This window comes from Mycteria americana, chromosome 25 (genome assembly GCF_035582795.1).
Source record: "Mycteria americana isolate JAX WOST 10 ecotype Jacksonville Zoo and Gardens chromosome 25, USCA_MyAme_1.0, whole genome shotgun sequence".
Classification (NCBI taxonomy): Eukaryota; Metazoa; Chordata; class Aves; order Ciconiiformes; family Ciconiidae; genus Mycteria; species Mycteria americana.
In genome coordinates, this window is record NC_134389.1 from 380,950 (window position 1) to 407,227 (window position 26,278).

At 67.1% G+C, this 26,278-nt stretch overlaps 4 protein-coding genes across 7 annotated transcripts; 1 reads left to right on the plus strand and 3 right to left on the minus strand.

The window, feature by feature from the left end:
• Positions 1-2,926: 2,926 nt before the first annotated feature.
• LOC142420686 (V-type proton ATPase catalytic subunit A-like) lies at positions 2,927-8,030 on the minus strand. Its single transcript, XM_075524866.1, has 14 exons — positions 7,949-8,030; positions 7,622-7,750; positions 6,783-6,997; positions 6,471-6,608; positions 6,237-6,388; positions 5,417-5,579; positions 5,226-5,334; positions 4,643-4,765; positions 4,417-4,531; positions 4,247-4,310; positions 3,970-4,173; positions 3,348-3,442; positions 3,103-3,274; positions 2,927-3,019 (listed from the first exon to the last, which is right to left on the minus strand). The coding sequence occupies exons 1-14, from the start codon at positions 8,028-8,030 to the stop codon at positions 2,927-2,929; spliced, it is 1,854 nt and encodes a 617-aa protein (XP_075380981.1).
• A 771-nt stretch (positions 8,031-8,801) lies between these two features.
• On the minus strand, positions 8,802-9,724 carry PFDN2 (prefoldin subunit 2). Its single transcript, XM_075525029.1, has 4 exons — positions 9,632-9,724; positions 9,370-9,458; positions 9,169-9,292; positions 8,802-9,061 (listed from the first exon to the last, which is right to left on the minus strand). Exons 1-4 carry the CDS (start codon positions 9,695-9,697, stop codon positions 8,882-8,884), a joined length of 459 nt encoding a protein of 152 aa, XP_075381144.1. The 5' UTR covers positions 9,698-9,724; the 3' UTR covers positions 8,802-8,881.
• Positions 9,725-9,793: 69 nt separating this feature from the next.
• On the plus strand, positions 9,794-12,148 carry NIT1 (nitrilase 1). Of its 4 annotated transcripts, none has more exons than XM_075525022.1 (7): positions 9,794-9,890; positions 10,305-10,397; positions 10,503-10,763; positions 10,889-10,992; positions 11,080-11,213; positions 11,368-11,493; positions 11,848-12,148. In XM_075525022.1, coding segments are annotated over exons 1-7 (999 nt in total). In that variant the 5' UTR covers positions 9,794-9,888; the 3' UTR covers positions 12,127-12,148. The 4 variants fall into 4 exon arrangements, with proteins under 4 accessions (XP_075381137.1, XP_075381138.1, XP_075381141.1 ...); XM_075525026.1 differs by having other exon boundaries at positions 9,853-9,890; positions 10,305-10,393; XM_075525024.1 differs by having other exon boundaries at positions 9,855-9,872.
• Positions 12,149-13,457: 1,309 nt separating this feature from the next.
• On the minus strand, positions 13,458-25,783 carry DEDD (death effector domain containing). The gene is made up of 5 exons (XM_075525027.1): positions 24,248-25,783; positions 18,145-18,523; positions 14,716-14,823; positions 14,006-14,152; positions 13,458-13,901 (listed from the first exon to the last, which is right to left on the minus strand). Exons 2-5 carry the CDS (start codon positions 18,467-18,469, stop codon positions 13,525-13,527), a joined length of 957 nt encoding a protein of 318 aa, XP_075381142.1. The 5' UTR covers positions 18,470-18,523; positions 24,248-25,783; the 3' UTR covers positions 13,458-13,524.
• Positions 25,784-26,278: the final 495 nt, after the last annotated feature.

Genomic DNA, 26,278 nt, shown 5'->3' on the forward strand with positions numbered 1-26,278 from the left:
CCCACGGCGTGGCCATGACAGGGACTCACCACTGTGGGACACTCGGGGACCGGTGGGGACGGGACCGGGACCGGGATGGGGACAGGGACACGGGAACAGGGAGCGGGGCGTGGGAAGGGACAGCGACGGGGACAGGGACAGCGACGGGGACATCTCCTCCCCCAGCCCCGAGCCCCGCCGGCTCCCGCAGCCCCCGGTGCCCCTCGGTGCTCCCGGTCCCCCTGCACCCCCCAGCACCCTCGGCACCCCCCGCACCCTCCTCACCCCACCGGACCCCCTGCACCCTCTGCACCCCCAGAAGCCTCTGCACCCCCCTGCAACTCCGCAGCCCCCCAGCACCCTCGGCACCCCCAGCACTCTCTGCACCCCCAGAACCCTCTGCACCCCTCCGCACCCCCCCGCACCCCTGCAGCCCCCCAGCACCCTCTGCAACCCCCTAACACCCCCTGCACCCTCTGCAACCCCTTGCACCCCCTGCGCCCCCGCACCCCGCAGCCCCCCAGCACCCTCCTCACCCCACCGGACCCCCTGCACCCTCTGCACCCCCAGAACCCTCTGCACCCCCCTGCAACTCCGCAGCCCCCCAGCACCCCCAGCACCCTCTGCACTCCCCGGACCCCCAGCACCCTCTGCACCCCCCTGCAACCCCCTGCAACCCCGCAGCCCCCCAGCACCCTCCTCACCCCACCGGACCCCCTGCACCCTCTGCACCCCCAGAACCCTCTGCACCCCCCTGCAACCCCGCAGCCCCCCAGCACCCTGTTCACCCCACCAGCCCCCCAGCACCCTCTGCACTCCCCAGACCCCCTGCACCCTCTGCACGCCCAGAACCCTCTGCACCCCCCTGCAACCCCGCAGCCCCCCAGCACCCTCCTCACCCCACCGGACCCCCTGCACCCTCTGCACCCCCAGCACCCTCTGCACCCCTCTGCAACCCCGCAGCCCCCCAGCACCCTGTTCACCCCACCAGCCCCCCAGCACCCTCTGCACTCCCCAGACCCCCTGCACCCTCTGCACCCCCAGAACCCTCTGCACCCCTCTGCAACCCCGCAGCCCCCCAGCACCCTCTGCACCCCCAGCACCCTCCTCACCCCACCGGACCCCCTGCACCCCCCGCACCCCGCAGCCCCCCAGCACCCTCGGCACCCCCCGCACCCTCCTCACCCCTCCGCACCCCCAGCACCCTCTGCACTCCCCGGCCCCCGTGCACCCTCTGCAACCCCCTGCACCCCTCAGCCCCCCCGGCCCCCCAAGCGGGACCCACCGGGGGGCAGCAGGGCCGAGCCCAGCCCCAGGGGCAGCAGCAGGACCCACATCTCCGGGTGCTGGTTCCGGCGGGGCGGGACGGGGCGGGGGACGGGGCGGGCGGGGGCGGCACCGGGGGCGGGGGGGGCACACGACGCAGGACCCCCCCGGGGCTGGCGGGGTCTCCCCGGGGACGCCCCCCGCCCCCCACGCCGGGGGAACCCCGGCGTGGGGGGCGGGGGGCGTCCCCGGGGAGACCCCGCCAGCCTGGGGGGGGGACGGGACAAATAGGGACACCCCCCCCCCTCCGGGGGACCGGATCCAGCCACGTGGCCGGCGGCTCCTTCCCGGTATCCGCCTCGGTGGCCCCCAAATGCTCCCGCAGCCCCCGGCTGTGTCCCGTCCTGTGTCCCCCCCCCCCCCCCGAGTCCTGGTGTTGTCACCTCCCTTGTCATGGCAGCTCTGGCCTGGGGGGTCATTGTCACCCCCGTGTCCAACCCAGGGGGTCACTGTCACCCCTGTGTCCCATCACTGTCCCCACCGCCAGAGGATGTTTGGGGGTGGCCTGGGGGGGTCACTGTCCCCCTCATGTCTCATCTAAGGGGTCACTGTCACCCCTGTGTCCCACCCAGAGGTCATTGTCACCCCCATGTCCCACCCAGAGGGTCACTGTCACCCCCGTGTCCCACCCAGAGGTCACCGTTACCCCCATGTCCCACCCAAGGTGTCACTGTCACCCCTGTGTCCCACCCAGGAGGTCACCGTCACCCCCGTGTCCCACCCAGAGATCACCGTCACCCCTGTGTCCCACCCAGGGGGTCACTGTCACCCCCGTGTCCCACCCAAGGTGTCACTGTCACCCCTGTGTCCCACCCATGGGGTCACCGTCACCCCCATGTCCCACCCAAGGTGTCACTGTCACCCCTGTGTCCCACCCAGGGGGTCACCGTCACCCCGTGTCCCACCCAAGGTGTCACTGTCACCCCCGTGTCCCACCCATGGGGTCACCGTCACCCCGTGTCCCACCCAAGGTGTCACTGTCACCCCCGTGTCCCACCCAGGGGGTCACCGTCACCCCCGTGTCCCACCCAGAGGTCACCGCCACCCCCGTGTCCCACCCAAGGTGTCACTGTCACCCCGGTGTCCCACTGCTGTCCCCAACACTGGAGGATGCTCAGGGGTGGTCTGGGGGGTCACCGTCACCCCCGTGTCCCACCCAAGGTGTCACTGCCACCCCTGTGTCCCACCCAGGGGGTCACCGTCACCCCCGTGTCCCACCCAAGGTGTCACTGTCACCCCCATGTCCCACCGCTGCCCCCCCCGGGGTCCCCCACACGTGCACCGAATCCACCGGGGCTCAGCACGGAGAAAGGGGGCTCAGCGCAACCCCGAACCCACCGCGCCCACCCCCCAAAACCCTCCCGGGCCCCCAAGGCGCTGCCCCCCCGGCCCCCCCCGCTTTCCTCCCCTCGCCTTTCCCGGCCGGGGCAGGAAAGGGCCCCCCCGGGCCCCCCCAGCGAGGGGCCGGTGCCAGCGCCCACGGGGGGTGGAACCGGACGCTCCCACCCGCCGCGGGGAAACCACGCCTGGAGGCCGAGCACCCCCTCGGGCCCTTTATTGCGTGGGGGGAGCCCCGGGGGGTACCCCCCATCCTGCACCCCCCCCCTTTTCCTCCCCGCCCTCAGTCCTCCAGGTTGCGGAAAGCCGCCTGCATCTCCTCGTTGAGCTGGGCGAAGGCCGCCGTGATGTTGGCTTCGCCGTCCTTCACCGGGTCCTGGGGACGCGTGGGACACGGCGGCGTCACCCCCCGCGCACCCCCCCGGCGGGGGTCGCGGCCCCCCCCCCCCCCACACCCACCTTGAACTTCATGGCGCTCAGCTTGTAGAGGACGTCCCCCAGGCTCTCGCGGATGGTGGCCCAGGTGACGCGCCGCTCGCCCGGGGCGGCGGCCTCCACGGCGTGCCGCGCCAGCTCGTAGAAGGTGACCATGTTGTGGAGCATCCCCACCGTCTTGTAGAAGGGGCAGAACCTGGGGGGGCCGGGGGGGGTCACGGCGGGGAGCCGGGGGGCCGGGGGGGGGGGGCGCGGGGCCGCGGGGGTACCTGTCGTAGGGGGAGTAGCCGTTCTGCTGGAGGAAGTCGTCCTTGAGGAGCTTCGCCACCTCCAGCGTCACCTTGTCGGCCTCGGCGAGGGACGCCTGCGGGGACGCGTCTGGGGTCGCTACCCCCGTCCCCGTGGCACCCCGCGGCCCACGGCCACAGCCCCACCCAGCCCCACCCAGCCCCACCCGTCCCATCCTCGTCCCATGTCCCCATCCCATCCCGTATCCCCCGTCCCCATCCCATACCCCACACCCCGTACCCCGTACCCCACACCCCACACCCCACATCCCACACCCCACATCCCGTACCCCACATCCTATACCCTGTACCCCACACCCTGTACCCCCCATCCCATGCCCCACATCCCTTACCCCACATCCCGTACCCCATGCCCCATACCCCACATCCCCCATTGCCCATCCCCCACATCCCATCCCCCACACCCCACACCCCGTACCCCCCATCCCATACCCCCCATCCCACACCCCACATCCTGTACCCCCCATCCTATACCCCCCATCCCATACCCCACACCCCACACCCCACACCCCACATCCCGCACCCCGTACCCCATATCCCGTACCCCACACCCCACACCCCGTGCCCCACACCCCGTGCCCACCTTGCCCACCAGCTGCACGATCTCGGCCAGCTCCTCCTCCTCCTGCAGGATCTCCCTGGCCCGCCGGCGCAGGGCGGGGAACTCGGGGTGCAGCCCCTCGTAGTGGGGCTCCAGCGCCCGCAGGTACCGGCTGTAGGAGATCAGCCAGTCCACCGAGGGGAAGTGCTTGCGCTGCGCCAGCTTCTTGTCCAGCCCCCAGAAAACCTGGGGAGGGGGGGGGGGGGTGTCTCAGGGGGGGCCGCGTCGGGCCGGGGCGTCCCCCGCGCGCCCCGCTCACCTGCACGATGCCCAGCGTGGCCGAGGTGACGGGGTCCGAGAAGTCCCCTCCCGGCGGGGACACGCTGCGGGGGACAGCGGGCGAGGGGCTCGGCGGGGCGGCCGGGGTGGGGGTCCCCCACGCTGCCCCACCCCCCCCCTTCCCCCCCCCCCGTGGCCCCCCGCACTCACGCGCCGACGATGCTGACGCTGCCCTCGCGGGCCGGGGAGCCCAGGCAGCGCGCTCGCCCCGCGCGCTCGTAGAAGGAGGCCAGGCGAGCCCCCAGGTACGCCGGGTAGCCGCTGTCTGCGGGGAGCGCGGGGTCACCGGGGGCAGCCGGAGCCCCTCACCGCGGCCTCGGGGCCGGCGGAGGGGCGAGGGGTTCCCCCCCCACACCCCCCCGGGACCGGGGCTCACCCGCCGGCATCTCGGCCAAGCGCCCCGAGATCTCGCGCAGCGCCTCGGCCCAGCGGGACGTGGAGTCGGCCATCATGCTGACGTGGTGGCCCATGTCGCGGAAGTACTCGGAGAGCGTGATGCCTGCGCCGGCGGCACGTGGCTCGCACGGGCGGCGCGCGCCCCTCGCGCGCTCGGCGCGCGCTCCTGCGAGCTCACGGACGCCCATCTGCGCACCCACGCATGCGCGTGGCTGGGTGCGCGAGTGGCCTCGCGGCGTGTGTGCGCGCACGTGCACACCCACACGTGTCCGTGCACGCTCACACGTGTCCGTGCACGCTCACACGTGCCCGTGCACGCTCACACATGTCTATGCATGCTCGCACGTGCTGTGCACGCTCACACGTGTCCGTGCATGCTCACATGTGCCCGTGCACGCTCACACGTGCTGTGCATGCTCACACGTGCTGTGCATGCTCACACGTGTCTGTGCACGCTCACACGTGCCCGTGCACGCTCACACGTGCTGTGCACGCTCACACGTGTCTGTGCACGCTCACACGTGCCATGCGTACCCCCCCCGCCGCAGCAGCCCCCGACCCACCGGTGTAGATGGAGGCTTCGCGGGCGGCCACCGGCATGTTGGAGGTGTTGGCCACCAGCGTCGTGCGCTTCATGATGGTCTCCGTCCTCCCGTCCACCTCCATGGTGAGCTGGGGACAGCGTCACCGTCACCGCCCGGCCACCGGCCCCGCGGCACCCGGCTGGCTGCCACCCCGTGCCACCCGTCCCCACCTCGGGGAAGTCCCGCAGGACCTCGGACATCTCGTTGCCGCGCTCGCCGCAGCCCACGTAGACGATGATGTCGCTGTTGGAGTACTTGGACAGGGACTGGGAGATGACGGTTTTGCCGCAGCCGAAGGCGCCCGGGATGGCCGTGGTGCCGCCCTGCACGCACCTGGGGACGGGGACGCGCGGGGACGGCGGAGAGCAGCGGCTGCAGCCCTCCGACACCGCCCCTCGACGTCCCCGTGGCGGTGGGGGACCCCTGTCCCCGTCCCCATCCCTGTCCCTCCTGGGGACTGTCCGGAGTGAGCGTGACCCCCACCGGCCCCCCCACCCCCTTCCCCAGCAGGATTGTCCCCACCCCTGTCCTTGTTCCCAGCCCCGACACCATCCCCGTCCCCGTCCCCCATCCTTGTCCCTTATTCCCATCTCCAGCCCTACCCCCATGTCCCCCTGTCCCCCATTGCCATCCCCTGTCCCTGTCCCCAGTCCCCATCTCCAGCTCTATCGCTGTCCCCAACCCCTGTCCTCGTCCCCCATCCCTGTCCCTTATCCCCATCCCTGTCCCCCAACCCCATCCCCTGTCCCCGTCCCCGTTCCCCATCCCCAACCCTGTCCCCGTCCCCGTCCCCAGTCCCCGTCCCCAGCTCTATCGCTGTCCCCAACCCCTGTCCTCGTCCCCAACCCCTGTCCCTTATCCCCATCTCCATCCCTGTCCCCCATTGCCATCCCCTGTCCCTGTCCCTGTTCCCCGTCCCTGTCCCCGTCCCCAGTCCCCACCCCCACCCCTGTCCCCGTCTCCCACCCTTGTCCCCGTCCCCGTCCCTACGGGAAGAGGGCGTCCAGCACCCGCTGGCCCGTCAGCAGCGGGTGATTTGCCGGCAGCTTCTCGGCCACGGGCCGGGTCTGCCTCACCGGCCAGACCTGCAGCATGGTCAGCTTCTCCGCGCTGCCCTGGAAGTCCAGCTCCAGCACCACGTCCTGCGGGGACGGGAGGGACAGGCAGGGCAGCGGGGACCCCCACGCCGATCGCCCCGTCGCCCCGCCACCCGTCACCCCTTACCGAGACGCTGTAGTGCCCGGGGGGTGCGACGTAGGTGACGGTGCCCCGGCTGCGGGGGGGCACCATGATTTTGTGCCGGATGAGGGAGTTCTCCGTCACCGTGCCGTAGACGTCACCGCCGGTGACGTGGCTCCCCACCTGGCGGGGGTGGCCGTGAGGACGCGGGACCCCAACGAGGACGGGCCGCGTCCCCTCCGGCGGTGCCGGGAGAAGGGGCGTCCCCTCCTCCCCGCGTCCCCAGGAGGCACGCGGGGTCCCGCGCGTCCCCGTCGAGGGGGTCCCGCGCGTCCCCGTCGAGGGGGTCCCGCTCACCCGGACGTCCTTGCTGGGGGCGAAGTCCCAGGCCAGGTGCCGGGGCAGCGCGGGGACGTTGGTGCCCCGCGGGATGTAGATGCTGCGGGTGAGCCGGGCGATGTCCCGCAGCGGGCGCTGGATCCCGTCGAAGATGGAGCCCAGGATGCCGGGCCCCAGCTCCACCGAGAGCGGCTTCCCCGTGCGCAGCACCGGGTCCCCCACCCGCACCCCCGCTGCCCCCGCGCTCAGGAAAGGCCACCAGCGAGATGGGGACGGGGACGGGACGGGATGGGGGGGAGCAGAGGGACAGGAAAAGGTGGGGGGACGGGGCAGGATGGGGGGACAAGGAGGGGACAGGACGGGGGGGACAGGGGAGGATGGGGGGACAGGGAGGGGACAGGATGGGGGGACAGGGGGACAGGGGGAACAGGGCAGGACGGGGGGACAGGAGAGAGGGACGGGGGGCTGGGGGGAACGGGGCAGGATGGGGGGGACAGGGAGGGGACAGGGCAGGATGGGGGGACAGGACAGGGGACAAGGGAAATAGGACAGGACGGGGGGACAGGGCAGGGTGGAGGGACAGGGAGGATGGGGGGACAGGGCAGGGGACAAGGGAAACAGGGCAGGAGGGGGGGGGACAGGGGAGGACGGGGGGGACAGGACACGGCAGGACAGGGCAGGGGGACCGCAGGGACAGGAGGGGGGGACGGGGGCAGGCAGGGAGGGGGCCAGGGGAGGAAGGGAAGGGCAGGACGGGGAGATGGGGGGGGCAGGGGAGGATGAGGGGACAGAGAAGGACAGGGAAGGGCAGGGGCGGTGGGGAGGGGACGCGGGGACAGGCGGTGCGGGCAGGATACAGGTCTCCTCGTAGACCTGGAGGGTGGCCATGTCCCCCTCCAGCCGGATGATCTCCCCCACCAGCTCCGCGTGCCCCACGCGCACCAGCTCGTACATGGCCGCCCCCGCCATGCGGGTGGCCGTCACCACTGCGGGGACACGCCGCCGTCACCCCGACCCGGCCCCAGCCACGATCCGCCTGCCAGCTCCCCCGTCCCCAACCCCGTCCCCTCCCCACGACCTTCCCCAGCGCTCCCCGCTCCCTGTCCCCCCCACCCCACCCCCGGGCCCCATTTAGGGACCAAAAGGGACATCGGGGTCCCCGTGTGTGTCCCCGCTGGCGGTACCGGGCCCCGAGACGCCGTGGACGGAGCCCAGCAGACTCTCCCGCTCGGCCTCCGCCAGCCGCAGCCCCCCGGCCTCCTCCATGGCGTCCCCCGCCAGCCCCGGCGTCACCGGTGTCACCGGTGTTATATGGGGCTGGCGGCCGCGGGGAACCGGCCGGGCCCGGTGGCGGGTGACGCCGCGGGCGGGGGCTGTGTACAGTCAACAACGGCCACGTCCCCTCCTGTCGCCACCCCCCCTCGCCACTGCCGCACCCTGGGGTGCCACACGCCGGCACGCGCCGGCACGCGCCAGCCTCGCTCAGGGCAACGGTGACGGTGCCACCCCCCCTCCCCGGTGCCACCGCCGGGGCCGTGTCCCCTCCAGGTGCACGTCCCAGTGTCCCCCCGTGTCTCCCGCCCCCCCCCCCCCCTTTGGGGCGTGCAGGCGCGTCCGCAGCCCCCAGCAGCCCCCACCACCCCGATTTTGGGGGGTTTCTTCCCCCCCCCCCAGCCCCACGCGAGGCCGGAGCAGCGGCTCCAGCGCTGGCTGCGATCCCACGGGTGCCGGGGGGGTGACAGGGCCGTCCCCACCCCGGCCGCGCTGGCAGCGGCCGCCCCGGGAAAGAGCCGCGGAGCGTTTTCGGTGGCCAAAGCAAGAAAACAGCGGCCGAGGCCGGCCCGGAGCCGCCATCCGCCCCCCACGTCACCCCCAAAGCGGCGCTGGGGGCGCCGGGTCGCCCTGTGGCGAGCCGAGCCGAGCCGAGCCGAGCCGGGGGGGTCTGACCCCCAGCACCCCCCTCGCCTGCCCGCCCCCCCCCCCCCCCCCCCCCCGGGAAGCGGCAGCCACCCTCAGCGCCCACGCCGGGCCCGCGGCCAAAGGCGAAAAAAAAAAAAGACATTTATTTAACAAAAGCACGGCACGAACAGGGCTCAGCAAGGGGGAGGGAGGGGGAGCTAGGAGACCAGGACGCCGGCCGAGCCGCCCTTGGCCCCGGCCCCCTCGGCCCCCTCCTTGGGGGGCTGCCGGGGCTCGTCCTCGCCCACCAGGCGGATGTTGTGCTTCTCCCGAAACTCGTTCAGCTCCCGGCCCTTCGCCTGCAGCTGCTGGTTCAGCGTCTCGATGATTTTGCTGATCTGGAGGAGGGGGGGGGGGGGGGGGAGAGGGGGGTGAGGGGCGGCGGCGGCCGGGAGAGGGGCGGCCGGGGGGGCCCGGGGGGGGGCGGCGGCCCGGGGGTCCCCACCTGCTCCTTGTGGCCCTCCAGGGCCGGCAGCACCTCCTTGACGGTCCGCTCCACCAAGATGCCGCCCACCATGCGGTAGCACTTCCGCGTGGGGTCCACCTCCCGCAGCGTCTCGATGACCAGGCTGCGAGGAAGAGGAGGCTGGGGCGGCGAAGGCCCCCGCGGCCCAGCCCCCCCCCCCCGGCTCCCCGCCCCCCCCACCTGTGCTCGTTCAGCTCCAGCTCCAGCTCGGCCGCCTTCGAGGCCAGGCCCCGCTGCTCCTGCCGCAGGCGGTTGAACCGGGCCACCACCTGCGGGGACGGCGACGGCGACGGTGACGGGGCTGGGACCCCCCCGGCGCCCGAGGCCCGCCCGGGCCTCCCCTCCCCCCGCCCCCCGCCCGGGCCAGGGCCCTGCCCGAGACCTTCGCCCGGAGCCGGGGCCCCGCCCGGGCCCCCCCCCCCGGCCGCTCCCCAGCCCGGACCTGCTCCGCCGTCAGCGCCTTCCCACCGGGGGCCGCCGCCGGCCGCCCCTTCGCGCTGTCCGCCATCTTCCCCCCCCCTCCCGCTCCGCGGGCCCCGCCTCTTCCGGCGCCGGCCGGAAACGGGGCGGGGCCCGGCCGGGCGCCATCTTGGTAGAGGGCAGCGGCGCTGCCCGGTGAGGCGGCGCCGGCGCCATCTTTGGTGCGGGCGCGGCCGGGGGGGGACTTTGCCCGCGTCCCCTCGGTGCCGCCGGCGGGGCATGTACGGGCGGGGGGTGCGGGGGGATGTGGGGCGAATCGGGGGATTGGGGGGGCTGATGGGGCCTGGGGGCAGGTGCGGGGCTGAGGTGGGGGAAATGGGGGTGCTGGGGCAGTTTGGGGGTGCTGGGGCAGAGCTGGGGGAAATGGGGGGTGCTGGGGCAGTTTGGGGGTGCTGGGGCAGTTGGGGGGTGCTGGGGCAGAGCTGGGGGAAATGGGGGGTGCTGGGGCAGTTGGGGTCTCAGCTGGGGGGTGCTGGGGCAGTTTGGGGGTGCTGGGGCAGTTGGGGGGTGACCTGGGCGCTGCAGGTGGGCTGGGGGCCGTGGGTCGCCCGGGGCCGTGTCCCCCCCAGCACAGGGACAAGGCAGCAGCCGTGACCCCCCCCCCCCCCCCCACGCCGGGGTCCCCCCCGCCCCAGGCTGAGAGCGGTGCCCCGGACCCCGCTGCGCCGCCTGCTCCCGGCCCCCCCGCGCACCCCGAGACGCCCGCACGGCTCCGGTACCCCGGGCAGGTACCCCGGGCACGCGGGCGGGTGACCTGTGCCGGCCCCGGGGGCTGCCGCGGTCCCCGTGGGGCCGCCCGCGTCCCCGGGGCTGACGTCCGCGCCGTGCCGCAGCTCCCCGCGCCCGCCCCGCGCCATGGCGGGTCCCCCGGGGCTGAAGCCGCTGGTGGCCGTGGCCCAGGTCACCTCCACGCCCGACAAGGAGCTGAACTTCGCCGCCTGCGCCGGGCTGGTGCGGGAGGCGGCTCGCCGTGACGCCTGCCTCGTCTTCCTCCCCGAGGGCTTCGACTACATCGGCTCCGACGCGGCGCAGACGCTCAGCCTGGCCGAGGGCCTGGACGGGGACCTCATGGGACGCTACGCCCAGCTGGCCAGGTACCGACGGGGACCCCCCCCGCCCTCGTCCCGCGGACCGGGGTGGCGGAGACGGAGCCGCGGGTGCCGGCTGCGGGATCCCCGTCCCCGGCGCAGCCGGGGTGACCCCGGGTCCCTCTCACCAGGGACTGCGGCGTGTGGCTGTCCCTGGGCGGCTTCCACGAACGCGGCCGGGACTGGCCGACCACGCAGCGCATCTACAACTGCCACGTGCTGCTGGACCCCGCAGGTGAGAGCCCCCGGCCCCGCGCTGCCGACCGGGGGTCCCCGGCCCCCGCGGACGTGTGTCTGTGTCGTCCCCCCCCCTTGTCCCCAGGTCGCCTCGTGGCCGCCTACAGGAAGACCCACCTGTGTGACGTGGAGCTGGAGGGACGCGTCACCATGAAGGAGAGCAGCTTCACCAACCCCGGCACCGAGATCGTGGCCCCGGTCAGCACGCCGGCGGGGAAGGTACGGGGCAGACGGGCGCCGCTGGGGACCCTCGGGGTCCCTGCGGGGCGAGGGGCTCCCCGGCTCGAGCCCCGCGTCCCCTCTGCTGTCCCCTAACCTCTGCCCGGAGCCCCGCGCCGCGTCCTCGCCGACGTCCCCTCTTCCTCCCCGCCAGCTCGGCCTCTCCGTCTGCTACGACCTGCGCTTCCCCGAGATCTCGCTGGCGCTGCGGCGCGCCGGCGCCGAGATCCTCACCTACCCCTCGGCCTTCACCATCCCCACGGGCTCGGCGCACTGGGAGGTGAGCTCGGCCCCGCAGCCCCAGCCTCTCCCTCGGCCCCTCGTCCCTCGTCCCCGCAAGGTTGGGGACGCCCCGGGGGCTGGCGGATTGGGGCCGAGCCCTCACCCCAACCGTCTCCAGCGGCAAGCGAGCGGGGACAAATCCTGCCACAGCCAAGAGAGGCAAATTTAAGATAAAAAGCCTCTTTTTTGGGTGTTTAAGGGGCAGGTGGCACAGCCAGCCCAGCCACAACGCCCCCGCCCAAACCGTGCTCTCTGCCCCGCGTCCCCCCCGTGGGCCACGGTCCGGCACCGCCGGCAGTGCCGCATCCCCCGGCAGTGCCGCATCCCCCGGCAGTGCCGCATCCCCCGGCAGGTGCTGCTGCGGGCCCGGGCCATCGAGAGCCAGTGCTACGTGGTGGCAGCCGCCCAGACCGGGAAGAACCACGAGCGCCGGACGTCCTACGGCCACGCGCTGGTGGTGGACCCCTGGGGCGCCGTGGTGGCCCAGTGCCGCGAGGGACCCGGGCTCTGCTACGCCGAGATCGACCTCGACTACCTGCACCGCATCCGCCGGGAGATCCCGGTGCACGGCCACCGCCGGCCCGACCTCTACGGCACCGTGGCGGCCGCGGGGCTGGCACCGGCGCCGTGAGCCCCTCCCTGGTACAGTAAAATCCAGAGCAGGGCCGCAGCCGCTCCGTTTCAGACCGTTTCTCCCCAAAACGCAGCAGCAGGATGCACTCAGGGCTCCCTGTGCCGCAGCCAGGAGGGCGTCCCCCCTCCTTTTTGGTGTTCCCCCCCCCCCCCCGGCGCAGGCAAGGGCAGAAGGAAGGAGCCAGGCGCTGCAGTAGATGTTTATTTCAAGAAACCCGAAAGCTACAGAGGGAATATGACTGTTATATTGAAGTTTAAAAAATACAGAAGTCACAGAAATTACACCAAGTTGTGCCAGAATCATCCATAAGCGGAGGGGGGCTGTGTGCCCCGGGGGGGGGGGAGGGTGGGGTGGGGCACACACACCACGAGTCCCAGGGGGCTGCCCCCCGCCCTGGAGGGGGTCTGCACCCACCGGCGGCCGAGCAGAGACGGGGAGAAGAATCACAAAACCAGGATGGAGCTGGAAAAAAAAAATCCCCCCTGGGGACAACAGGCAGCGGCCAGGGGTGGGGGGGGAACGGCCATTTCGGGGGCTCTCCGGGGACGGGGAGCCAGGGCGGGGGCCGGGTGGCCACCGGCCAAGGACCGCACGCTGCCGGCCGCCCTCCAACACGTGCAGGCAGAGCGCAGGCAGCTGCCAGCAGCAGGCAGATCGCGCCGCCCCGGCCTGCCGCTTGTCCCAGTTTGTCCCAGTTGCCAGCTGGAGAGAGGAGGGACGGAGCCAGGCAGCCGCAGAGGGGAGGGGGAGGGCAGAGGGGACAGGCGAGAGATTTCGGGGCGTCCCTCGGCGCTGGTCCTCCCCCCCGGCCCCCGCAGGGGAGGGGGACGCGAAGGCACATGGTCCAGGGGACGCCGCGGGGACGCAGCCCGGCGAGGGGACGGTTTTACTCCTGAGAAACCCACTGAGGCGACGGGGAAGGGGGGGATTTTGAGGGAGAAACTGGGGGGCGATGCTGCCCGTGGGGCATCCCCCGGCACGCGGAGCCCCCCCGGGATGGTGACACAAGGGCAGGAGGGGGACAAGGCCACCCCCAAACCCGGCGCAGGCACCACGGGGCCGAGTCCACCCGGGTACAAACCTCCGCTGAGCCCCCCCGGCTCGCCCAGCCCCGTCACTGACGTGCCCCAGGCAGGATTTTTGCCTTTTTTTGTTTTTAATGGATACAAAATAAAAGAGAAAAAAGGAAAACAAAGCGAGAGAGGAGGTGACAGGACAGGAAAGGGGTGAGGAAACACGTAAGCCTCCGGCGCTCCCCGCGGCTCCAAACCCAGAGTTGCACAGTACCGGGCGGGGGTTTCAATCATGTTTTCCTTTTCTTTTAGAAAAAAAAAAAAAAAAAAGAAAAAAAAAGAGAAGGAAAAAGCTTGGATCCCACCGAGCAGCCGTCGGGCGTCAGGGAGCCGTCTGCAGCATCAAGTTCCTCAGGAGTTTCTGGCGCCCGACCTCATAATCTTCCTCGTCCACATTGACCAGCAGTTTGATGGCTTCGTGGCCCACGGCTTGTTTGAGCGAGTCCGTGATGAAGACGCCCTTGAGGGCTTCCAGCAAAGAGCCGTTGATGTAGTCGCGCCAGAACGCGTCGAGGTAGGTGAGCTCTGAGAATTTTATGTCACAGATGATGGAGCCCAGGTCCCGGGACTTCAGGATGGTGTTGGCCTGGTTGAAGCGTTCGAACTGACGCTCCAAGGGGTCCTGCTTGTTGGAGAAGACGTTGCCTTGCAGCGCCGTCTCGTGCTGGCAGTACTCGGCTCGGACTCGCAGGCGGATGTCTGGGGGAAGCGGGGAGGGCGGTGAGTGCTCCAGCGTGGGGCCAGGAACCCCCCGAAGCCCCCCCCCCCCCCCCCCCCCGCCGAGCCCCCCCAGAGGCTCTTACCACAGGTCTGCTTCTCCTTAGGGTCCGGCGTCGCCGACTTCCTCCTCTTGCGCTGGCTGCTGAGGAGGGTCCTGCCGCGGCCGGGCCTCTTGGTACAGATCTGGGGTCCCGCGGAGGAGCAGCAGACCACGGGGTGGTGGGGAGGCACTGCGCAGGGAGAGGGCAGGGGACGCTGAGCCCCCCTGGGGACGCCGAGCCCCCCCGGGGACGCCCCGGGGGAGCCGCTCCCCCGCCCAGGCCCTGCCGAAGCTCTCGGAGCCGCTCGCCCTTGCTGGCTGCGCTCCAAATCTGTGTTTGAGCCCTTCTGCTCCAGCCCTCCCTCCTTTCCACGCCGCTGTCACCTCCCAGTTGTCCCCCCTGTCCCGGGACGCTCGTCCCAAGGGGCGTCTGGCAGCTCCAGGAGCCCGCGCGAGCCCCGAGAGGGGAACCCCGAGTTACACCCCGAGACCGAGCGGCCTCCCCGCAGCACCGCGGTCCAGGGGCGTCAAACTCCGCGCTCGATCGTCCCCAAACCGTGGGGATTGTGGCAGCAGGGTCAGATGTCACCGCAGTGACGAAGCCGTCACCGCCAGCCAGAGGCGAGGCCCCGCGCTCCCAGCGGGGGCGGAGAAGGCAAAAGCGGGATGGTCCCGACGAATTCCCACAGACCGAGTCCCCGAATCCCCACGGACCGAACCCCGAGGTCTGGCAGAGGGCAAGCCCGCACCCACCTGATTTATGGGGGTGGCCGAGCCCGTGCTCCGCCTCGCTGTGAGCTCGGGGCGTCACGTAGCGAATGGACGTCTCCTCCAGGTACTTGTCCACCAGGTCCGGACACACTGGAAGAGAGAGGGGACACGGGCCCCTTCAGAGGGGACAGAGGGGACACGGGCCCCTCCGGGAGGGAGGCCAGGGCGGATCTCTCCCGACGCGGTGGGTGCCAACACGCGCTTAAGCTGCTCTGCATCCCCCAAGGGATGCATCCGCACGTTGAGCGGCCGTTTCTCCAGCCAGTCCTCTCGGAAAAACGTCCGTTTGGGAGCCAAGCCCTCCCAGCTGCGGGCAGGACAGGCCGTTTCCATCTGTTCCCACGGAGACTCCCAACACCCGGGCTCGGAGCGGGCCGGCGGCGTTGCGTGCACGCAGTCCCTCTAGAGAAACTCCAGCAGCGTCTCCCGCACCACAACGGCCACCGTGCCGGCACGGTACCGTGCCGTACGTACCTGGCGATCGCTCGGACCAGCCCCGGATTCGTCCCGTGCTCCCTACGCAAGCTCCTGCAGCTCGTGTCGGTCTGAGCAAAGGTCTGGGGGAGCAGCCACCGCTCCTCCTCCTCCTCTGCAGCCACGGCAGAGCGGAGCCGGGGGGGGGACGGTGGCAGCTCCAGGCCCCCGGGACGGACCCAGCCGCTCGAAACGCTTTAGGATAAACCGGCGTACCCCGAAATGCTAAGCCTACGTTATCTACCCGACTTCAGCAGATCAAACCTTTGAAGTAACACGCTGGCAGGACACGGGGTTTTCGGGAGAGTCAAGCTGCCGAGCAGAAGCAGCTGCTGAGCAAAGATTATGGGGTGAAACAAGTTATTTTTGAGGGCCAGGACATTTTCTGCAGGTTGTTTTTGTCCTGTCTGGTGAGCTCAGAGCGCTGCCCGTCCCCAGGCAGGATCCCTCCCATCCCCACCGGAGCGAAGCCAGCCAAGGCTGTGGATCTCCCCAGCTCCCTCCGCCGCTCTCCACCTCCGCCCAGCCGGCCCCGGCCTCGCCAAGTAATTCGGGACGGGGTTTCGCTCCTTTTCAGAGCCATGAATACGAATGAGGCAGGAGGAGACAAGAGCTCCCGGCTGCTGCAGGGTCTGGAAGGACGCGGGAACCAGCGGGAACCAGAGACGAGAGTCAGCTCGTTAAGTCCAGAGGAGACTTCCTTTAACCGACCGATCCCTCCTCTTTAAATGCAAAGCGCTGCACGTTACAAACCACATGTAAGGTGCCTTTCTTAATAAAGCTTTTTTGAAATGCTATTTTTGCACATTTAATTAAACCGTTTCCACCCAAGCGCGGCTGGAGACATCGCAAGAACGAGATCTCACGGGTACGGATCATCGCTCCTCGCACGACGCCGACCTCCGGCTCCTCGACCACGCCGGTATCGCACTTTAATATCGATCCATCCGCCCCACCCTGAAAACACCAAAACCTGACACGGGGAGGGCTCGCCTGGCTTCAGCCGACCGAGGTACAGCAGCCAAGTGCCCCTTCGGTTCGGATTTTTACACCCAACAAGCAAAAAGGCTGCTCAAGAGACAAAAAAAAATAATGCTCCAACACCCCCAAACCCTACACGAAGCCGGGGACAGAGAGCCGTGGATCCATCTGTGTGCCCCGTGGAATCGGCATCACCGGAAACCTCCCCGAATCCAAGCACTGCACAGCTGGTCTGCGTAACGCACCCGCCGCTTTCCCTTTTCCTCTAGTTTTTCTTGGCTTGGTGCAGAGGAAGAGCACCGGAAGGCTGCACCGGCACCGGCGAGCAGCCTCCTACGCCCCGCTTGCACCAAGCCGTGGTGCCGGCTGCTCTGCGAGGCCGGGGAACGGGCTGGGATCCATCCCCGGCACAGCCGCATCTGAGAGCGGCACACGGGGCAGAGAGCACGCTCCCGGCTCCCAAAAAACGCCGGATAATGGGAAAATCCTCATGGCGTCTGGTCTGAGCCTGCACAGGCAGGGTGAGGGGCAGGCAGGGCTGCCGCGCAGGCAGGCTCCATCCCACGAGGTCCATCAGGGCTGGAAGTTTCTGGCATTTCGGAGCGGCACAAGGCAGCAGCTGCCTCCAAAAGCAGCGTCCCCAGCCCGATGCTGGTTAAGGAACGACCGAACAAAAAACCCCGTTAATTTTCAAGCCGCCCGATCCAGTTTCCCCCTGGCAGGACGGAGGCTGCAGGCAGCGCGGGACCACGCTCCCGGTGACAGCCCCAGCTCAAGGGTTTGTTCACACCAGCGCTGCCGTCCCTCCTCTCACCCCCCAAAAACGGGGAGTTTTTAATGCCTGCCTCTACTTGCGCTCGCCGCTTTCCCAAGCGCTGGCGGGGAACAGCACCGTTGGCCACGGTGCGAGCAGAAACCGGGGAGACTCAGCAGCCTGGAACTGCCAAGAAAGCCCAATTATCCTAATTTAAAGCAAAGATGCAAATTTCAGAGGTTGAATCCTGCTGGAGCAGCTGCCTTACGCATCCCCTGCAACAAGTGCACTCTCCTTCACGACTCCTCCGGTTCTGGTTAATCTGGGTTACATTCTTTGAACTGTAAATTGAGGGGTTTTGTCAAAAAAAGGCACAGGGCTGAGCTGGTGGAGGGCAGTGGGTCAGCTCAGCCTGGCAGCTCCATGAAGTGACCGAAAATCCACCAAATTACCCAGATCCGAAGGGCTGGGCCACTGCTGGGGTCTCCGAGCCAAGAGAGAGTGAGGGGAAAAGGGGTGACAAAGAGGAGGGTTTGGGGCATCCCACTGGCAAATGGGTGGGAAAAGCCCAAAAATCTGAATTTGGACAGGGGTTTCTCACTCCGGCCTCTCTGCGTACGGCACACCGCAGGACCGACAGCACCAGCCTGGGGAGGACATCGGTCGCCTTCCCAAACTTGCCTCGGCCCCAAGAGGAGGAGCACGTTTCCCCCGCAGCCAAGGGCACATCGAGCGCAGCAGCCCCGGGTTTCCCCAGACCCTCCCGGCTCCTTCTCGCTCCCCGGCAGAGCCCCGGGGCTGCCCACGGCATCGCGCCCCAGGCGGCACTTCGGGCCGAAAGGAGCATTTCCCTAAACACTGGGGACGAACAGCGGGAGCTGGGAGTTGCGGAGCTGCACAGCACACAGCAGGAATCCCAGTTCTCTGCCACTGAAAAAAGGAGACCTCGGCGCTTGCCAGAAGCGAAACGAGGCTTTAACCCCCCAAAACTGTGCGTGGGCTCTTGCTAAAACCCTATAAAATACCCCTTTGCCTTCTCTGCCTGCATTTCCCTGCTGTCCTGGCAGCCGTTTGTCCTTACAAGCCTCGGGGTCCTTTAACCACCGTGCCTCCAGGGTGTCAGTGAGGAGAAACAGGAGACGGCTGAATAACGAAGCGGGCTTCGTTAGGGAGCGGGCCAGGCCGCCAGCGGCGTCACTTACCGGCCCGTCGCCTCTTGAGGGTGACGTACGGCAGCAGGTCGTGGCGAGTGATGATCCGCAGCAACTGCAGCACCTGTCGGAAGTTGGTCTCGTCGCAGCGGCCCTGCCGCTCCAGCGCCAGCAAGAAGTCCCGGCCGCTGCGGATCATCCCCCTCTCGTAATCGTCGATCACGTCCACGAAGAGGAAGGAGAGCACCCGCACGTCCCGGTGGGTCAGGTGGGTGCCCACGATGTCGAACATGCGGTGCAAGCTGTAGAGCCCGTGCTCCCGGTCGCCCCGTTCCTCCGGCCAGGCTTGCGCTCGGCTCCGTTTGAAGGCTGCCATCTTCCACCGCTGCTGGCGCACGCCGAGCCGGGGGCTCCTCTTAGTGCCGCAACCCTAGAAGACAGAGAGGGCCAGCAGGCTTTAATCCCTTCCCCAGGGAAACTTGATTTAAAACCCCACTCCGCATCCCTCCGCCACATCTCCACGCTCGGCAGCGGCTCGTCCTCTTCGCCGCCGGAGCATCTTACACCAAAAATTGAGGGTTGAGTACCAGACTGACGGCACCGGGCTCTGCCAGCACTGACAGGTCTCTGCCACGTTAACTTATGAACCCAAACACCGTCTGGCAGAAACACCTACGAGCTACGGCGCTCAGTGGCACGGCTCCAGACCACAACCCAGGCGAGGACTGATGTCCTCTACCCCAGCAAAACGAGTCCCCGTGTCCCCCGGCAAAGCCGAGCGGGCGGCTCGACAGCCCCAGCTAAACCCTCCGCCGCCACACCAGCGGGCACTAACCGCACAAAGCCATTCGGCGCAGCCACCGGTATCGTGCCAAAACATCAAGGGAGAAGCAAATCAGCCGCTCGGCAGGCCCCGACCTGTTGGGCTTCAAAGTCGGAGCAGAGCGAGCCTCGTCAGACTGGCTTCGGCGGCCGACTCGGGGCTCACCCTCCTCGTCTCAGCAGGTTTCTCACCCGGTTACGGCCCCCCCCCGGGACGTTCCTCATTGCTCTGCTGTCACCCGGCTCTCTTTCAGCGGCACCAACAGCTTCGTTTCTTCACCGAGAGCCGCGGGGAGTCACGCACCCGGCTGAAAAGAGGAGGGACCCGCAGGAATTGTGGCCCTCGTCTGACCTCCTTCGGGGATCGAGCGCTGTCACAGCCAAGCGGGTGACATTAAGGTGTCCCGTGTCTGGGGACGGCACCGTGCCACCGCACAGAGTCAGCTGCAAGACAGGCCGGGAACCGGTGATGAGCCGTTCGGCAACGCCAGTCGCTCAGGGCACGCGGTGATCGGGTTAGGAGTGAACCGCACCGCACGGCTTGCTGGGCGCCGGGAGCGGGCTGGGGGGACGCATGGACCCGGGGCACCCCCAGAACTATTTGGAGGGGCCTTTGCACCCCCAAAGCACATTTAAGCGCCTGCAGCGTCTCAGGCTCGAGGCTGGCGGCAGCACCCACGGCAAAAGGGCACCTGCCCCAGGGACACCCTCGGCGTGCCGTACAGGGGCGTCACGCCTGCATCGCATTTATACGATGCGGGTATAATGGAATGCAGCGCATTTATACGATGCGCTGCATCGCATTTATACCCTAAAACGATGGCCCTCGTTAGTTTAACCGGGTTAGGAGTCCTCCTCCCCTGCGGGACGCCGGACCAGAGGCCGCAGGAGAGCGGAGATCGCAGTCCGATACCACCCTTGCGGTTCCAGACAGGGTCCAGCCCCGAAATCGGCGGCTCCCTGCTCCGTGCGGCAGCGGGCCACGGCTCCCTCTCCCCTCCAGAGAGCTCACCCCAGCCCGGCCGGCGTCACCACGGAGCAGCTTTGCTTGGTTACTGTTCCCAAAACAGTGAGGCGGCGGCGGCGTAAACACGGGCCACCGGCAGGAATCTCCCATCTATTCCCAGCACAGCCCGTGACTCACGCTCTGGCCCCAGGCAGGCAGAGGAACGGGAAGCCCTCGACAGGGCCCGTCTCCACGCCGGTGGCCACCCACCTAACAGGGCACCAGCAGGGTTTTAAATTCCTATTGTAAAATGCAAATAGCTCAAATTAAAAATGTGTTGAGTGACTGCTGCGCCGAAATCGGTCTGACACGGCTCTGACTACTCCAGCTGGGGAGGAGATGGCACTATATACCGTAGAGATTCCCCCCAAGTAGAAAAGTCATATAAACGCAGCTTCTAGTGAAGACATTTCTCGGTACAAACAGCCTGTAGCCATCTCCGTGCAGGAGAGAGGGGAGAAAAATCAGAATAAAGCGCCCCAGTTCTTCTCCAACGGCTCCTCCTGCGCCGGGGGCTGAGCCACATCGGCTCCACGGAGAAGTCGGAGCGCGCTGGGCTGCAGCCCGGCACATCCCAGGGGAAGGAACGGATCTCTCTGGTCTTGTAAACCCCGCGAAAGCCAAGTTTTGGAGAGGCCTTTACCAGGAGCTGCAGCTGCATCACAACAGGATATCAACAGGCAGCACACAGTAATTGCATCAACACAGAATAAAAGTGTGAAAAAAAAAAATTAAGACAAACAAGCCTTAGTCTTGATGGTCGCTACCACGCGCAGAAAAAAACACTGAGAGCAAACAAAGCGTTTGCCGAAAGCAGCGTTTCAAGCTGACGGTAAAGTCCCCGGCGCTCCTCGGCCGCACCCAGAATGGTTTTGGTGCTGTGGCACCGGTGTCGACCAGTAAACGAACCGCACGCCGCTCGTTTGACGGCCCGGTGGCCGCCGGCCCCGCTCAGCTCGCACCCACAGCTCTCCCTCTGCCCCCGCCCCGCCGGGTTTCGCAGGTGTTGCACACACGCTCTGGTCCGGGGTTTTGCAGCGGGAGCTGTAAATATTCCTGCACAAAGGAAAACGCACGAGAAACAAGCACGGGCGGTGCGAGGCGAGGTCTCTGCTTTCTTCCCAGCGTCCCGTCAGCAGCTCCGAGATAAAAAACTGAACATAAACCACACACCCACTTATCAGCTAATTGCCTGGATATTTACACCGCCACATCTTCCTGCGGCAGCCCCAGAAACCCCATCTCTGTCCCCAAAGCAGCGCCCGTGCCATCTGCCCCGCACCACAAAACCGGGAGGAGCCACCCCAACCTGGGCAACGCAAGCGCCGGGAGCTGCTCTCTGGGACCCTCTTTTATAGCATTTCATTTAAAACGGCTCGTTTTTCTGCAGTCGGGTTTGCCAAGCGCTGAATTGCACAAACCCGAGGCAGGAATTCGGCAGACGCTATCTTTTGATTATTTAGTACCAACCACCCTGGAATTACACTGCATTTTTTCTTACAGGAAGGCAAAAACAAACAAAAAAAAGGGGCAAATTGTCATTGTGCTGCCTGAACACAACAAGAAGAGATTCAGCAGAAAGAGACTTCATGTGTGTGGGGGAAGTACTGAGTCCCGGGGGGCAGTTCCTTATAGCTGCACCACCCAAAACCACAAAAAGCTGTTAAATTTATTTTCAAGCAGGGGATTCCAGCGGCCGCTACTTGGAAGAGATCCCTGCTTCCCCTCGCCTTTGGCTCTCCTCCTGCCTTAAACCCACAGGATCGGAAGGCTGGAGCACGTTACTGTGCACATACATTTAAAAAAAAAAAAAACCAACCAAAAACCTAAAATCCTTTGAACTTCCTCAAGGAACGTCCCTGTCGTGAGCGCACGGAGCGGGAAAGACCTCCCAAGAGAAGACGAGGAGCTGCCCGTGCCCCGGCTAGCCGATCGCGCCGTGGCTCTCCGGTACCGGGGCAGACGTGACCGGACCCCTGCCCACCCTCGGCACAAAAGAGCAGCACATCACACCCGCTCAGGAGGAGATCTTCCGCAGCACTCCAGGATCATTAAAATAATTTAAGGTGAACAGGAAAAACAAGCTTTCAGTGCCTACAAAGCTCTGCGCTTAATCAGTCCGAGCCTTACTCAAACATCTCACTTAACCCATGCGGATGCTGGGGATTTTTGACGCTGAAGTTGAGGTAACTACCACAAAAACCCACCTCCCGACAGCACACTCCTGCCTGGATGGGCACGGAAGCCACGAATACCAACGTCAAGTCGAAACGTGGCTGTGAGGTGGATTTCCCAGCGCAGCCCTATCCCAGCCTCCTCCGTCCGGCGCGCTGCAAACAGATGCGAGGGAGACACCTAGTCGCGCTTTCGCTGCAGACCAGACGCGATCCTGCTCAACCCGGGCGAGGACCGGCCGCGGCAGAGCCGGACGAACGGCACCGCGGAGCCTCGGCGGACGCGCGAAGCCCGAGGCAGAACCAGAACCCAAACACCAACTTTCCCAACGCGCTCGATTACCAAAGAGAAGGAAACGCAAACAGAAACAAACAGCCAAACGCTTTGGTTTCACCGCCCCGGCAGCAGTTAACCAGGAGGTTTCTTCCTCTCCTCTTCAGGCACCTTCAACCTGAAGCTGCCTTTGCAGAAGGCCATTAGTCTGGAGCGGTTCTGGCTGCCCGGCTCGCCCCAGCTCTCCTCCCGACAGCTCCCGCGGACACCGTCACACCAAACACACGTTTCTTCCCCTCTCCTCCTTCGGGAAAGAGCTCGGCCACCCCGCAGCTCACCACACGCACACGGCAAGCGGAGGGCACGGATCCCGTCCGTCGGGACGGCAGTCCTGGCCCCGAACCTCCGCCTGCAGCCGGCTCCTCTCCCAGGAGCCGGGACTGCGCCGGATGGGCCACGAGCTCGAGAGCTGCTCGCCGAGGCCACTCGGCCGCTGCTCTTTCATGGGACCAAATACCCGGCCACACAGTCGGCAAACCGTCCCGATTCGCGGGCTGCAGGCGGATCGGACGCTGCCCGCGGTGACCGTGGTGCGGCCGCTCCGACACCCGTCCCGGCACACCGTCATCCCAAGGCATCGCACCCACGGGACAGGTAACCTCAGCTGATAAACTCGCTATGGGACAAGATGGATTAATGAGAAAAGTGGGGATATAAACGGTTCCTGCTGCGCAGAGGATGAACCGATCAAAGGGAGCTGATAAGAAATAAGATTAATCCATAATTGTCCTCTTTGGAGGGGTTTGTTTTTTGTTTTTTTTTTGACCTTCCCTCTGTAGCACTTTGTATCTGGGTCAGCGCTGGTGAGGGCACAGCAGGTCTGTGTCGATACAATAACGCCCGTAGGGCAGAAAAAAAATCCTAAACCCACCACTAATTACAGCAAACCCGCTAGTCCCAGCCCAGCAAAATACACTTGATTTCACCGGCAGCAGACGAGCGTGCACGGCCATCCCCGGACACCCCACGGCAGGGAGGGCCGGAGGAAGAGGAAGCGTTCAGCCACGCTGCGTCACCGGACAAAGTATTCGTAACCCCACGAGAACGAGCCAGATGCAAAAATAGTTCTGCTAGCAGTTGTTTCAGGGTAGGACTGGGGTTTTTTTTGGCGCATGGGTTTAGTTGGGGGAGGGGGATTTTTATTTTAAAGTGCGTTTCGCTTCTATTCATCGCCCCGTCTAATGCCTGCCACCTCAATTAATCCCCCAATCTTATTTCTGCCACTGAGTGGCAACTACAGCCTTGATTCCCAATGCCACTAATGCCCGCCCTGACCAGCACCGGCTCTGGCAAACACCCCTCTCCGGTTACCACCGGGGTGCCGAGATGGAGCACCACCACCCGGGAACGGCACCCGAGCCACCGCAGGCTGACGGGGAGAAGAGGAAAATCCTAAACAAAATCCCCACGCTGGAAACTCCCAGCAGCGCTGGAGCCGCTCTCCCCTACGCCGGCGCGTAACCGCGCACGACGCTCGAGCCATGGAAACGGGAGCGCGGGCAGGGGACGTGTCACCGCCGCTGTCAGCCGGGCAGCGCCGCCAGGTCCCCTCCGGAGCCCTGGCTCGCACCCAGCGGCTCATCGGGAAGGCACCGGGCGGCCGGCTTTACCAATCTCGCCTTTTCCATCAGCAAAAAGACGCCTGATCAGGATTCACCTTCAGCCAAGCTTCCCAAACTTTTCCTGAGCAGGGACAATGAGGCCAACCGCAGAGTTATTAACACCGGCAGCATTAACGCGAGCAGCTCCTTACAGGAGAGGAGGGATAAGCGAATTGTTAGTAGATTAGAAAAAAAAAATACATATAGGAACACCCACCTTAGTGAGGAGCTCTTCTGGTCTTGCTTATATCCACGATTCGAACAGCAGCCAAGCGAGAGTGTTTTTAAGAAGTCTTCTATCCCCTTTTCTCCTCGACTTTTTAAATAAACTACCCGACAACACCACGGAAGCTCCTACAGAGAGTTTCACGTATGGCTCTTGTAGCGGGAAAGCCAAACTTCCAGAGTCAGGTACCGGCGGTCAGTGTTAAAGCTGGTCGACTTGCCAGAAGCCACCCAATTTTTTTTTTTTTCCCCCACCCCAAAACCTTCTTTTTTCCCCTACTTAATAATTTATTGACATGGGGAGGAGGAAAAGGAAAGTCCAGAACTCACCCTGCGCTCCCTAGGTCATTTCTTTTTTTAAGGACACCATTCCTGAAGAACTAACTCCCCTGTTCCCTTCTTACCAGCAGGACTTAACGCCGCCCTCGCAAACCCAGGCGACGGGCAGGGTGCTCGGAATACCTTAAACCTCGATTTGCTTTCTCAGTACAGCAACTCCTCCAGGAACTGGATCGGGTTAAGTGATAAACCTTAATAAGAGAGCCAGGAGAAGGTCATCCGAACTGGGTTATTCTTTTAAAATTCAGCCCATACCTTCTCCTTCGCGTTTACTGACAATTAGAGGGCTCGTCTCCTCCCCACCAGCTCCTAAGCCTCGCTTATCCCCCAGGAGAGAGCCTGCTCGGGAAGCCGGCCCAGCGCTCGGCTGCTCCGTCCCCACCTCCACGGCCGCGCTGCCCTGCGCTTGTATCAAATACTAAAAAAAAAAATGGAGAACTCCGCCTCTCCCAGAAGTTACGCTTAAAGCTCCCAAAATACAGCACTAAATCACCACGCAGGGTGGTCTGAAGGCGGCTGAGGCCTCGCTGCGCCGCTCGCCCCTACCCCCGCTCGGTTCTTCCCTCCCCGTTACCGGCACATGCCGCAGCGGCCCGGCAGCTCCCGCGGCCCGGCTCCGGCCCTCCCCCGCAGCTGGGGAGCACCCGGCTTTTTAAAGCCTCCCGGTCCAAGGTCCAGCAACCGCCGCCCGGGGACGGCCCCGGCCTCCCCCGCGAGGCCCCGGGAACGGCAGGGGCGGGAGGGCGGCGAGGGGCCGCCGGCCCGAGGGGGGGGGGGGGAGGGGGGGGGGGGGCTCCGCGGGCTGCCGAGGGGAGCGGCTCGGCCCCGCGGCCACGGCGCTGCGGCCGCCCCTAGGCCCCCATCCCCCGGGCACCCGAGGCCTCTCCTGCGCTGCCTCTGCCCGGTACCGGGCCGCGCTGAGGTGGGGGGGGGGGGGGGGAGAAGGCGGCCTGGGCCCGGGCCCGTCCCCTCACCCACAGGGACCGCCGAGGCCTCCCCTACGCCGCCCCCGCCATGCCCGCCGGCTCGGCCGCCGCTCCGCTGCGCGGGCCCCGCTGGCGCTGCGGGGCTGCCCGGGCTGAGGGCGCCGCGGCCTCCCCGTCACGGCCGCCCCAGGCTCGGCGCCGCCATGTTGGCTCCGTCCGCTCCGCTCCCCGCTCGCAGGCGGCCGCGGCGGCTCCGGCGCGACGCAACATCCGGGGCCGCGGCCCCGCCCCCTCGCGCGGTGCGGCCCCGCCCACATCCGGGCCACGCTCACCTCTCACCTTCACGCCCATTGGGAATGCCGGGGAGCGCGGCGCCCTCTTGGATAAGGGCGGGAGGCCGGGCCCATCCGGGTCACCGTCACCGGCCGCCGACTTCAGCGCCCTTCGGGAGCGCTGGCGCGCGGCCGCCATGATGGGTAAGGGCAAGCTGGCAAGGCCGCCATGCCCTTAGGGCACGTGGGGGGGCGGCCGCCATCTCGGGAGAGGGCAGGCGGGGTCCGCCGGGCGCGGCTTCGCGCCTATTGTGGGGCATGAGGGGGCGCCGCCATCTTGACTGAGGGCAGAGAGACAAGGAGGGGGGGTCGACGCTGCGGGGGGGGGGGATGTCTCTGGGGTTGGGGGGTTCCTTGGGGGGTTCCTGGGGACTGAGGGGGGTCCTTGAGGCGGGGGGGGGGTCCCTGGGGATTATGGGGTGGGGG

What these genes read in the sequence shown, in the direction of transcription:
- LOC142420686 (XM_075524866.1), bottom strand. Translation starts at nt 8,030, where the DNA reads ATGGAGGAGGCCGGGGGGCTGCGGCTGGCGGAGGCCGAGCGGGAGAGT. An exon ending in CCGGGCACTACAGCGTCTCG is followed by an intron (nt 6,389 to 6,470) that starts GTAAGGGGTGAC and finishes CCGTCCCCGCAG; the next exon opens with GACGTGGTGCTGGAGCTGGA. An exon ending in GTGCTGGACGCCCTCTTCCC is followed by an intron (nt 5,580 to 6,236) that starts GTAGGGACGGGG and finishes CCCCGTCCCCAG; the next exon opens with GTGCGTGCAGGGCGGCACCA.
- DEDD (XM_075525027.1), bottom strand. Translation starts at nt 18,469, where the DNA reads ATGGCAGCCTTCAAACGGAGCCGAGCGCAAGCCTGGCCGGAGGAACGG. An exon ending in CCTCAAGAGGCGACGGGCCG is followed by an intron (nt 14,824 to 18,144) that starts GTAAGTGACGCC and finishes TCTCTCTTCCAG; the next exon opens with TGTGTCCGGACCTGGTGGAC. An exon ending in TAAGGAGAAGCAGACCTGTG is followed by an intron (nt 13,902 to 14,005) that starts GTAAGAGCCTCT and finishes CGCTTCCCCCAG; the next exon opens with ACATCCGCCTGCGAGTCCGA.
- PFDN2 (XM_075525029.1), bottom strand. Translation starts at nt 9,697, where the DNA reads ATGGCGGACAGCGCGAAGGGGCGGCCGGCGGCGGCCCCCGGTGGGAAG. An exon ending in AGGCGCTGACGGCGGAGCAG is followed by an intron (nt 9,459 to 9,631) that starts GTCCGGGCTGGG and finishes CCGTCCCCGCAG; the next exon opens with GTGGTGGCCCGGTTCAACCG. An exon ending in TGGAGGGCCACAAGGAGCAG is followed by an intron (nt 9,062 to 9,168) that starts GTGGGGACCCCC and finishes CCCCTCCTCCAG; the next exon opens with ATCAGCAAAATCATCGAGAC.
- NIT1 (XM_075525022.1), top strand. An exon ending in GGCTCCGGTACCCCGGGCAG is followed by an intron (nt 10,398 to 10,502) that starts GTACCCCGGGCA and finishes GCCGTGCCGCAG; the next exon opens with CTCCCCGCGCCCGCCCCGCG. An exon ending in TCAGCACGCCGGCGGGGAAG is followed by an intron (nt 11,214 to 11,367) that starts GTACGGGGCAGA and finishes CCTCCCCGCCAG; the next exon opens with CTCGGCCTCTCCGTCTGCTA.